Source organism: Tachysurus vachellii, chromosome 1 (genome assembly GCF_030014155.1).
Source record: "Tachysurus vachellii isolate PV-2020 chromosome 1, HZAU_Pvac_v1, whole genome shotgun sequence".
In the NCBI taxonomy this organism is placed as follows: domain Eukaryota; kingdom Metazoa; phylum Chordata; class Actinopteri; order Siluriformes; family Bagridae; genus Tachysurus; species Tachysurus vachellii.
In genome coordinates, this window is record NC_083460.1 from 3,131,954 (window position 1) to 3,145,130 (window position 13,177).

Genomic DNA, 13,177 nt, shown 5'->3' on the forward strand with positions numbered 1-13,177 from the left:
GTGGGAAACGAACCCCAACCCTGGCGGTGTGAGGCGAACTCGCTAACCACTAAGTCACTGTGCCCCCTGATCAGTAAATTATTTAAGGAATATCAAGTAAAGAAATAAAGAATGTCTTTGTTCTCAAAGCAAGTTCATACTAACACTAATCCTAGTGTTCCGACTTCCTCCCGTGATTCCTTTCTGTTCATCTCCACAGAGGAGGTTTTTCTTCTTCAGTCCGTTTTTCCCTACAGCACTAGGGACAAAATATCCGTAGAGGTTTGTGTGTTTTTTCCGCACAGATGTTTGTATCTTCAGAGTAAAAGTTGACATCAAACCCATTTCTGCTCTCTGAGATAAAGCAGCTCAGATTTATCTTCAACACTAAAATTAGTGTTCTCTAAAATCAGTGTTCTACTAAAATAAGATTCTCACCAGAGGGACAAACACACGTCTCACTGGGGCAGACGCCAGACTTGTCAAACTGCACGGTTTTGATTGGTCGAAACAGTTTCTCATCTAATTACAAGAGACTTTCTAATGATGTGGGAATATTTAATACGGAAGAATCCATCCGTACAATCCATAATTTCCTCTTCCATCAATTAGTGTGTTATCCAGCCGTACCTGACACACACACACACACACACAATCATTTGCGCTGTATGTGAGTTACGATACTCACCTAGAAATAAACGTTTGGAACTGATGAGTTCATCCCTGAAATTCCCTCTGGCTCAGCATTCCGACGTTAAAAGCCGGAGTCGGAGCCAGAAGATCTTTTTAGTCTCTACACTTTAACACACTTACACAACAGTAAACAATCTCGAATCGTCTTTATTTTTTTCCAGCAAGAATATGATGGAAAAATTGTATCCATTGTAAGAATGATTCATGCAGCGTGAAATGTGTTTTGTGTGCACGTCTGAATTTAAAACAGTTATCCGTTTGCTTCGTTTCAAAATCGGATAATCCGTGGAATCCGGTGCCAAAGCGATGGATTGGCTTGTTTTCTGTGCTAAACTGACAATCTTATGGAAAACATTGCATTTTTGTGCTTTATCTTCCTCACGAGGCTTGTACTGGAAGTTTTGGCACCCCCGCTCCCTCCTAGCGATGGCCCAGACAGGTGGCTCCAATTTAAAGTGTAACATTGCAGATTAGATAAAGCCGCAGTGTGCCAAAACGTCTGGAAGCATGATCTCCTGAAAAAGCGCTACGACCGACTTCAAACGATGGCGCCGCTCGCTCCGGTGGAAGCTGAAGCGTTATTATCTCCTACGTGCAACCAGAACATGAGATGAGAGGAGTACGATGTGGCAGCTCGATGACGGTTTGGGTCGTTTCCCAGTTTCCCCTCACCATCTAAATACAGGTTTAGATCAGACCGTGAGCTTTAGCGCTCTCTCTCTCTCTTTCTCTCTCGCTCTCTCTCTGCCACATCTTACTGTACATGCAAACTGACCACAGTCGATCTGGCTGCAGTTCACATGACATGCGAGCGGTTCTGGTCCAGTTTCCACACTTTAACAGAGATCCGTCAGTCAGTCGGAGGTGATGACGGATCAGGGCCGAGCTCGGGATTACGTGTGAACTTCCTAAAGCTCTGGATAGTCTTCTGTCAGCATGGTGTCAAGAGTAAAACTCTGTAAGCGCTGGGACGTGAAGTGGAGATACTGTAGGAGCCTTGATTTTGTTCAAATGTAGGTTTTGAAACTCGAAAAAAAACAAAAAAACGTATGATTAAACAAACGAAAGCCGGCGAATGAAACCAGGTTTCCTGAAAGGACAGATAATATGATTGACAGACAAATGGACACGCCTCCTTGATCAGATTGATTCGTATGTTCATGATTACACTATTCTGGACAGATGGTTTATAAAAAAAAAAAAAAAAAAAATGCAAAAAAGCATTTCGGCACTTCACCTTTAAGGGTAAGACTTCACCTTTAAGGGTAAGACTTCACCTTTAAGGGTAAGACTTCACCTTTAAGGGTAAGACTTCACATTTAAGGTTAAGACTTCACCTTTAAGGGTAAGACTTCACCTTTAAGATTAAGACTTCACCTTTAAGGGTAAGACTTCACCTTTAAGATTAAGACTTCACCTTTAAGGTTAAGACTTCACCTTTAAGGGTAAGACTTCACCTTTAAGGGTAAGACTTCACCTTTAAGGGTAAGACTTCACCTTTAAGGGTAAGATTTCACCTTTAAGGGTAAGACTTCACATTTAAGGGTAAGACTTCACATTTAAGGGTAAGACCTCACATTTAAGGGTAAGACATCACCTTTAAGGTTAAGACTTCACCTTTAAGATTAAGACTTCACCTTTAAGATTAAGACTTCACCTTTAAGGGTAAGACTTCACCTTTAAGGGTAAGACTTCACCTTTAAGGGTAAGACTTCACCTTTAAGGGTAAGATTTCACCTTTAAGGGTAAGACTTCACCTTTAAGGGTAAGACTTCACCTTTAAGGTTAAGACTTCACCTTTAAGATTAAGACTTTACCTTTAAGATTAAGACTTCACCTTTAAGGTTAAGACTTCACCTTTAAGGGTAAGACTTCACCTTTAAGGTTAAGACTTCACCTTTAAGGGTAAGACTTCACCTTTAAGCCGTGGGCTACAAACCAATTCGTGCTTAAATTGCTATACAATTCTGTCATGAATTTCCTCTCTGAACACTAATAAGCACCGATCTCATTAATAAGTCCTGTCTCAACCCCCGTCCTATTTCCTGATGGTCTCCAGACCTTTGGTGTTAAACCCTTGATTAGTTTGTCTTTATAATCCTTGATGTGTCTTATGGTGCATTCGAGCCATCAAGAAACATACTGTGGATTTCTGTGAGCTCATCGTTTCCGAGTCGGGGGCGTGTCAGTCATTAAACATGGTGGATGCAGCGTGAACTGAATGTCTCATCGTTTCTGCAGTTAATTTCAGTGTATTTCATAGTGTTCGGTTTATGCAGCATGTTATTAAAATATCAGCAAATTACTTATAATGTAAGCGTAAGAAAATGTTTCCTAAATATAAACATTCCAGGAGAACTTGAACACACAGTTAGTCATGATGTGCTGATCAAAGTGTTTTCTGTTTCTTATCTCGCTTGTTCTTTAGAAGTTCTCTGAACACCCTTAAACATCCTTCTCTGAACTTCAGCTTGTTCCTTGAACCGTGGCAGAAATTCTTGGATTTACGAATTCCCGATGTCTTGTTTGTATCATCAGGTTTATCGAGTACGGAGAACATGGCGGGAACTATTACGGCACCAGCCTGGATTCGGTCCGCAAGGTTCTAGCGGAGAGCAAGGTGTGCTTGCTGGATGTGGAGCCCAATGTAAGTGGTAGAACATCAGTGTGAGTGTGTGTGAGTGTGTAAGTGTGTGTGTGTGTGAGTGTGTGTGTGTGTGTGTGTGTGAGTGTGTGTGTGTGTGTGTGTGTATGAGTGTGTGTGTGAGTGTGTGTGTGAGTGTGTGTGTGTGAGTGTGTGTGTGAGTGTGTGAGTGAGTGTGTGAGTGAGTGTGTGAGTAAGTGTGTGTGTGTGTGTGTGAGTGAATGTGTGTGTGTGTGTGTGTGTGTGTGTGTGTGTGTGAGTGTGTGAGTGAGTGTGTGAGTGAGTGTGTGAGTGTGTGTGAGTGTGTGTGAGTGTGTGTGAGTGTGAGTGTGAGTGTGTGTGTGAGTGTGTGTGTGAGTGTGAGTGAGTGTGTGAGTAAGTGTGTGAGTAAGTGTGTGTGTGAGTGTGTGAGTGTGTGTGAGTGTGTGTGTGTGAGTGTGAGTGTGTGTGTGTGTGTGTGTGAGTGTGTGTGTGTGTGTGAGTAAGTGTGTGTGTGTGTGTGTGTGTGTGTGTGTGTGTGTGTGTGAGTGAGTGTGTGAGTAAGTGTGTGAGTAAGTGTGTGTGTGAGTGTGTGTGAGTGTGTGAGTGTGTGTGAGTGTGTGTGTGTGAGTGTGAGTGTGTGTGTGTGTGTGTGTGTGAGTGTGTGTGTGTGTGTGTGAGTAAGTGTGTGTGTGTGTGTGTGTGTGTGTGTGAGTAAGTGTGTGTGTGTGTGTGTGTGAGTAAGTGTGTGTGTGTGTGTGTGTGTTTTAAATGGATCAACAGTTCATGTAGGATGATGTGCCAGAGAAGCCCTGTATTATTCCATAACTGCTTATTAAAGAGATGGTACAAACATGGTGATTATGACAAGTCATTTAGATCTCACACACACACACACACACACACACACACACACACACACACACAGAGAAAAAGAGAGAGGTCCATATTACATGTCATGTTTGTTGACTTTGGAGCTGAGGGCATGGGCAGGAATGATGTCATTCTGGTCGGGGAGCGTCTGTCAGCCCTTCTCCAGTTGGTACATTTCCTCCGGTGTGATTATTTTTCACCAGCTTGTAACATTTATAGCAACATTCTCTCTACATTAATGAACACACACCGCAGGCATCATGTACGAAACGATGGCGCGAGCCTCACACAGCATCGTCCTGCCCTGCTTTGCTCAAATGTTCCATGAAGTTTTTCTCTTCTTCATGGTTTTGTTTTTTTGTATCTGGTGCAAGAAGAAGAAATGAACTTGTGGTATTAGGAAACGAAGCGGCCCGACGGCTGACGAGGACAGCAGGCACACAAAGTCGGCACGTCGCTGGCCGAATGGAAACAAATGCACAGCTCTCATCAACACGCCGCATGCCAGTTTAATGATTTAATGACTAACGTAGCGAAGGCGAACGTCTCCTAATACGCTAACCAAACTGTTTTCTCGTCTCGTCTCAAGGCTGTAAAGTTGTTGTACACAACAGAATTCAAACCGTATGTTACGTTCGTCAAACCTCCAGCGATTGAACAGCTGAGGCTCGGCCGGAGAAAAGCGAAAATCCTGGCCAGCTGCGATGAAGCCAAGCCAACGAGGACGTTTATGGTAAGACCAGGTCAATAAGTAATGCTTTCGACTGTACAGGAACGTGTCTTTAATTTGCAGCTGAATTGATTTTTCCAGCAGGAACAACAAACTCCGTGTGATCATTTAGCAAACTTTGCACTGACTCACACGTTGACCTGTTCACCACAGGGGTTGTCCATGAGCTGAGATATGTTTATTAGTAAATTAGTCTAATATGCTGTAACCTATAAAGCAGAATACAAAGAACGTGGACACCTCATCCATACACCCGTCCATGTTCACTATCCCAGGGGATACCCATGGGGTACAAGGCAAGGGGACACTCTGGACATGGTACCAAATCATCACAGGGCACAATCACACACACACTCGTTCAAACACCAGACACAATCGAGATGCCAATCAGCCAACAACGCAAGTCTTTGGACTGGTGAAGAAAACCCTGAGGAATCCCCCAAAGCACAGGAAGAACCTTCAAACTCTGCCCAGACGAGGCGGAGGTGGGACGCAAACATGCTGAACACTAAACCAGTCAATTAGGTCTTATGCCCCTTTTCCACCAAAAAGAACCGGGTGCTGGTTCAGAGCTAGTGACGGTGCTGGCCTTTCCACCGGCTAGAGAGCATCACAGAGCCGAGTCTGACGTCACTGTATACGTGTCACGTTACACAGCAACGTTAGCGCAGCAGCGGCAAACACAAACACATCAACAATGGCGGATGTTGCTTTACTGTTAATGCTCGTGGCTTTGTGAACCTACATTAACATCCAAACGCGGCGAATCCAACGTGTACGTGCAGCTCCATGTAATCTGTATAAACGGAGGTTGTTATCGAGAAAGTACATAACGTTATTTTATCATTAACACAGAAAAAACTTAGCCTTAGCATGTAGCTACTTACTATCATGTGTGCTGATAATGTATCATATCGCGGTAAAGTAAAAGTGTATTAAACATTAGTATACTTAAGGTATATTATCAAATGCGCTAACAGTAGCCCCGCCCACAGCCCCGCCCACAGCCCCTGACACAAGCGGTTCTTAAGTCTAGTCCAACAACGTTTTGGTGCTACTTAAGAACCACATTTCCTGGTTCAGAGCCGGTGCTTTGGCTGTCGAAAAAGAAAGAACTGGTTCTAAATTAGGCTCCGAACCAGCACTCAAACTGCCTCGGTGGAAAAGGGGCATAAAATATTTTTTATAGGTGCCAAACGAAAGACGTGGTTTAAAAAAAAGCTGCATAGAAAAAAACGAAAAGAGAAAAGCCTGAGAAGGTTCAATGTTTCAGATTATTGAGATTAAAAATATACAAGTTCTCTCCATAGCTGCTGTTAAACCTAGCAATGAAAAGCTATTAGTGCATCATGAGCATGTTTAAAATAAACCCATGATGTCTCTTGCAGCTGGAACTGCTCTCAGAATCACTGCATAGACGAGGCTTAAGATTTTCCAAATGAGAAAAATAAACCAGTTCCACTAGTTCGATCTGATAGATCGATTTAAACAAGCCTATGAATTTACAACCCCGACAATTTACAATTTTCCCCCTGTATAATCTGCAAGCTCTACATTTCCACCACATGACAGACTTTAACCTGCTGCCAGTAAATAGTCATGTACGCCCCAGACCCGGACTGCATCTCTGGATGTCTTTTTTATGGCAAAGGTCTCCTTAAAACCGCTCCAGGGTGGGCTGCAGGTGTCCTCAAAGCAGGTTCTCCTGCCCTCTGCACTGGCTTCATGTGATTTCTGGTGAGTCGTAGGACCGGAGTTTGGGGGTCTGGATGGAGAGGAATCATACTGTATGGATCACTCACACTGGAGCATCTTAAGCCACCCCAGGGTCTTATAAAAAACCCTTAAATGTCATCCCACACACCTGGATGTCGTTTTATGTACTGTCAGAGTCTGAGGTGACGTCCGAAGTGTCGCTCGTCTCAGTCTCAGCTTTCCGGATTAACCTGTGGATTAACGTCTATGATTTAAATAAATGAATTATTGGACGGGGGGCACGGTGGCTTAGTGGTTAGCACGTTCGCCTCACACCTCCAGGGTTGGGGCTTCGATTCCCGCCTCCACCTTGTGTGTGTGGAGTTAGCATGTTCTCCCCGTGCCTCGGGGGTTTCCTCCGGGTACTCCGGTTTCCTCCCCTGGTCCAAAGACATGCATGGTAGGTTGATTGGCATCTCTGAAAAATTGTCCGTAGTGTGTGATTGCGTGAGTGAATGAGTGTGTGTGTGTGTGTGTGCCCTGTGATGGGTTGGCACTCCGTCCAGGGTGTATCTTGCCTTGATGCCCGATGACGACTGAGACTGAGGCTCCCCGTGACCCGAGGTAGTTCGGATAAGCGGTAGAAGATGAGTGAATGAATGAATGAATTATTGGACTTTGGTCACAATCACATTCTATTCCACATCGAATCTTGATGTTTCGTGTACGATATGAAATGCCTTTATGAGAAAAATCCGGACTTATTTATGAGGATCGTACCGTAGCACGTTCAGTTTCAGGAATCCATAAATCTTTATTTTTCCGTTTTTAAATATGGCGGACACTGTCATTGTTGGACCGGTGACCGGTACTCTGTTTAACCAGATCCACATTAGCTGGATTAAACTGCACAGTTTTTTTTTTTGTACAGTGCATTAATCACTCAGCTAATTCTTTACAGCTGTGAAACACTACTGACATTTGAAATTTTTACAGGAGGCAGACTTCAAGGAGATGATTAACACCGCACAGGATATGGAGGATAATTACGGCTACTTGTTCGAGAAGATCATCATCAACGACGATCTGGCCGCGGTGTTCGCTGAGCTGAGAGCTGAACTGAAGAAGCTTGAAAAGGAAAGCAACTGGATTCCCAAAATATGGGCTTAAATACTGTGAGGAGTCATATAATGAATCGTAAATCACGAACAAGTCATGAATCAGCAAGTTAGATATCCAATTCAATTCAATTCAATTCAATTCAATTCAATTCAATTCCATTTATTTGTGTAGCGCTTTTAACAACTGACACTGTCTCAAAGCAGATTTACAGAAATATAGAAACGTTTGAATGTTTGAAATTAAATTACTGTTTATCTCTAAATCTATCCTTAGTGATCAAGCCTGAGGTCATGGTGGCAAGAAAAAGCATCCCTGAGATGATATGAGGAAGAAACCTTGAGAGGAACCAGACTCAGAAGGGAACCTCATCCAAAGATGGCGTGATAGTCTCCAAAATATATTTTCAGAATATATTATTATTAATTCCTTGAACTGCCGTTGCATCGGTCAGCTTTGTGCTCGAGTCTTCATCAGAGAACATTTGTAGACGTCTGCAAGGGGAAGTGGTGGCTCAACTGGTTAAGGCTCTGGGTTGTTGATCGAAGGATCAGGGTTCAAGGCCCAGCACTGCCAAGCTGCCACTGTTGGGCCCTTGAGCAAGGCCCTCAACCCTGCCTGCTCCCTGCACGTTGACCCCATCCTCCTCAGTTGGGGTATGTGAAAAGAATTCCACTGTGCTGTAATGTATATGTGGCGATGATAAAGGCTTCTATGCCTCGTTCTTCTTCTTCTTCTTCTTAAGAAGGAATTAGTGTTAAGTCTGTAATGAACTCAGTAATGACTCTGACCTGCTTGTTCATCAGGAGCTCTTGGATGGAGTTTATTCCACTCACCTACAAACAGTTGAAGAATGGACATTATTTACATTTACATTATTTCCTGTCCGGTGTCCCACAAATGAGGATGAGGTTCACTTCTGAGTCTGGTTCCTCTCAAGGTAATAAACTAATCATCAGGTTCATGGCGTCAGGAGACACTTCATTCTTCTTCATTCTTTTTTTCTTCACTTCCTGAAGTGTTTTGTTCTTCTTATAACACAGTGGTTTGAATTAATAAAATAAATAAATAAATAAATAAAAATAAACATGTAATCTTTTTTTTCATCTATTTCTAGTTATAGTTACTGATGTGGAAATTTCTGGAGTTTGCCTCGTCGGTAAACGTACAGCTTTACCTCAGACTAGACTCCTTCGATTAATCATCAATAAACAGAAAATTTCACCGTATGATTAATTACACTGATTTATTTATTTTTTTAATCGGTTTCTGTTTGGCGTTCATCGTACTAGCCCCAGTAACTGAGCGGTTACTATAGAAACGATACCTGGAGATTGCAGCTGCTTTAATCTTGAAGCTGTAATCTCTTATAGAAAATGAATCAACTTTAAGGCCGAAGAGAATCAGAAGAATTCACCAGCGCTGTTGTATAAGCTGCTGCTTACAAGTTCTTAAAAAAAAAAAACTTCATATCTCGCTCTATTAAATATGACAAGGTTACAGAGGACAAATGAGGCTGCTAATTTTAATATAATCTTCAGTAACAATCTGGCCATCGAAATGAACCTGAGACGCTCGCAAAAAGTTAATCAGCCGCATTCCAAAAAATATGAGCTCCGTTTTCAAAAATGTGGAATTCCTGTCATGAGAACCGACGGCCGAACGCGTGTAATAAGTTTATGTCATGTTTTGACAGCTAGAGAAAGCGAAGGTTGTAATTGAAAGCTTATAAACTTTCCAGTCGCGTTCGCTTGTTTGTTATGATCCGTTACATTGTTGAAAAATCGCAGCAAAACGAACAAACGTAACGATTTCACGTCTCAATACGGCTCTCGAATGTAAACGCGATGCTCTGTTTGTGTGTGTGCGTGTGTGTGTGTGTGTGTGTGTACCGCCATAGCTCATATTTGGACATTAATTGCAAGCAGACCTGGACTCTCCATAACAAGATGTGTTCTCAATTTGGATTAAGTGGGGTAGAGCAAGGCCACGATCATCGCTCTTAACTCGTGACTACAGGAGTGAACTCTGGATGAAGCCCTCTGAAACATGTCCAGGTAGCTTCAGTGTACGTGCACCAGACGTTTCCACTGAAGCACGAACACACTTCCAGTCCGCTTCTGATGCTGACCATGGCCGGAGGCTTACGATGATTTACATGCGTCTCGGTCTTCTGCATACCGTTGACTCAGTGTTTAGACTTGGAGAAATTGATGGAGAAATTGATCCATCGTTACAGAATGGATCACAAAGCACCTCGTGTTAGATCGCTGTTCGTGTTGTGTGCTTGTATGGACAGCCAAAAGGGTCAATAGTTCACGAAAGGCCTTTTTTTTCCCCCTCAGAAAAGGAAAGCGATTTGGTGTGGGCGAGCTGAAACAGAACGGTGAATTAGGAGCCACTGGGACTTTCTAGAAGCCAGGAGAGGAAGTACTTATTATATTAAAGTGGAATTAAAGAGTGACTGGGGAGTCAGTTGGATCACTTCGGCTGGATGTCTGGGTGGGACAATGGAAGCAAAAAGTCCACTTCCACCTGATTTTTACCTTCAAGCGAGGCCAGGATGACAAGAGAGTCCAAAATATGCATTATACTGTATGTAATATGTATTGAATTATCAGAGTTCCCCTTGTAACTTAAGGTCTCTGATGAATTTGTTTAATAACGTGTCCTTGGAGCTCGGTTACACATCCTGTACTTCACATTTGAAGATCAGATATTTTTGTTATTGAGAAATTTGTGGGTAGAAACCAGGAAACGCCGACAAACACTTAGAGCTACAGACTGGATCTTTTTTTAATCTTTCTTTTAAACTACTGAACTTTTCTAATATGTGTGGTTATTTCTCTAAATTGAATTTTCTAAGGGGGGGCACGGTGGCTTAGCACGTTCGCCTCACACCTCCAGGGTTGGGGGTGCGATTCCCGCCTCCGCCTTGTGTGTGTGGAGTTTGCATGTTCTCCCCGTGCCAAAGACATGCATGGTAGGTTGATTGGCATCTCTGGAAAATTGTCCGTAGTGTGTGATTGCGTGAGTGAATGAGTGTGTGTGTGTGTGTGCCCCGCGATGGGTTGGCACTCCGTCCAGGGTGTATCCTGCCTTGATGCCCGATGACGCCTGAGATAGGCACAGGCTCCCCGTGACCCGAGGTAGTTCAGATAAGCGGTAGAAGATGAATGAATGAATTAATTAATTTTCTAAGTGTATTGTTTTATTACCCTTATCGATACAGCTAATAACTGGTGGTCCGTGGTTCGGCCGAGAACACAGCATAATGCTGGAGAAATTCTGTAGTATAAAGGGCTGGTAGTAAGAAATAAATGTAAGCTTTTGTTCAGTGACTGTTGTGGCTTCTGTACTACATTCTCCACCAGCTACATGGCTAGAGATATGAACGTTTTCACAGACTTGATTTCACAGAAGTTGCCTAGCAACAGACAATGGAAAGGTTGATCACAATTTTAATACAGATGATGTTACAGCCATCTACTATTAGGATCAGGTGGGAGGGATGATGTTGCTCTCTCACCTGTCAATCACAATAACACCAGCCAATCATGGGAGTTTGTGTGTGTTTGAGGAAGGAGGCAGATATCGCTTTAATTTCCTGCATGTGTGTGTGTGTGTGTTGAGAAGATGCACTTGAATGGTTTCACGTGTCTCCCAGGGAGCTTACGTTGTATAATAGTGGGCGGGAACGGGTTAAATTTGTTAAGACATTTTATTTAAAATGGACCTTCATCTGTTTTAGTGGAACCTCTCAAGTGCTGTTACTTTAGTATTCAAGCATCTCTACTTCAAGTTTCAACATTTCAGAAGATAAATCACTTCTTATCTCTAATCACTTCTTACCGCTAATCACTGCATTTCTCTAACTTTATTAGGCACCGTTTTAAATCAGGCAGCTTTCAAGAAGTCCATTGAAATTCCTGACGTGTCTAAAGTTTAACAGATGGCAGACATGATGACTTGTAAGACCCATCGCTGTAATCTATCTGCTGCAGTTAGAAATCTTAGCATTCAAATCGAGTTATCCTCGTGCTAGCTGACGTGCATGAAGTTCGAAATTAAGCTGTTACAACTAAGCATTAGCTAATGTTTTGCCACATTCCTGGGTTTCTTGGTGGGACTAATTTACCAAAATCGGTGTGTGATTTGAATTTGAGACAAACGTCTTGTCTTATCCTTTTAATCTGACTCAAAGTTTACGCTTTAAACGGAGGATTTATTCACATGAGTCACTGCAGTTTTACTCGTCCGAATTAACATCACTGTCGGTCTTACGTCGCCTCTGGTAACTGATTTACAGTCAACCAGTGCAGGAGAACCTGAGGCCAAGTGGAAGATCTGGAGAGCGAGATGCTTGTGATACTGCACGCGTCTGGTTTTGTGAGGAGATTCGGCGGATCGCACGGAGCACGAAGCTTGCAGCTTTACGAGAGGTCAGGTTCCTTTACAGGCTGATGTCATCTCTATTAAAAGGCTATCTGACCAGCCAGGCAGGAGTGTGTTGAATCATCTAAACAGAGGCTACGGCGCTGCCTGAACTGAGTCTGTTACAGTCATTGAACTCCACTGCATTGACTGGCGTGTATTATTTGTTTCCTTCTAATCCTGACACGGGTTTGTTGCCTCGCTGTTTAACAAATTGCGTCGCTTGCCTAAAGCATACCTGCGCTCGAGCCAATACAAAGAAACAATCTTCCATTTTAATGAGGAGTGCTATTAGCAAACCGCCAGGTGAAAAAGAGCGATCCCAGCACTCTATTTACACTGCCTAATTACTAATGGATAAGGTCATTTGATGTGAATTCATGCGAACGGAGCCAAATATAACACTTTAAGGAGGCTGATGCAGTGTGACGAACGGCGCCTGGTTTCTTAAAGCGTTTAGCGCAGTCACGGTTTACACCCGTGCAGCGGAGAAGGTGATTGGTCGAGCTCATTGCCGCACACTAGTCGTTGATCACGCTGTTGAAATTAGAAATGCAAACGTTTTCAGATGTGCTACCTTTTTTTTTTTCAAGACAGAGTGGATAAACTAGGTCCAATGGGTCGCAGATTATGTCGGTCTGTGTCTGTGTGGTGTGTGTGTGTGTGTGTACTGTAAGCTTGAGTGTGTGTGAGTGTGTGTGTGTGAGTGTGTGTGTGTGAGTGTGTGTGAGTAAGTGTGTGTGTGTGTGTGTATGTGTGTGAGTAAGTGTGTGAGTGTGTGTGAGTGTGTGTGAGTGTGTGTGTGTGTGAGCAAGTGTGTGTGTGTGTGAGTAAGTGTGTGAGTGTGTGTGAGTAAGTGTGAGTGTGTGTAAGTGTGTGTGAGTGTGTGTGAGTAAGTGTGTGTGTGTGTGTGAGTAAGTGTGTGTGTGTGTGTGTGAGTGTGTGTGTGTGAGTAAGTGTGTGTGTGTGAGTGTGTGTGTGTGAGTAAGTGTGTGTGTGTGTGTGTGAGTAAGTGTGTGTGTGTGTGTGTG

General features: G+C 43.1%; 1 protein-coding gene across 1 annotated transcript in view; it reads left to right on the forward strand.

The window, feature by feature from the left end:
* Window positions 1-8,295, forward strand: part of mpp7b (MAGUK p55 scaffold protein 7b) — a 61,004-nt gene extending 52,709 nt beyond the window's left edge. The window contains exons 16-19 of the mRNA XM_060866002.1: window positions 3,211-3,319; window positions 4,758-4,901; window positions 7,590-7,768; window positions 7,989-8,295. Of these exons, the coding sequence (XP_060721985.1) occupies window positions 3,211-3,319; window positions 4,758-4,901; window positions 7,590-7,763 (427 nt within the window). The 3' untranslated portion in view covers window positions 7,764-7,768; window positions 7,989-8,295. The remainder of the gene's footprint in view (window positions 1-3,210; window positions 3,320-4,757; window positions 4,902-7,589; window positions 7,769-7,988) is intronic.
* The last annotated feature ends 4,882 nt before the right edge of the window (window positions 8,296-13,177 follow it).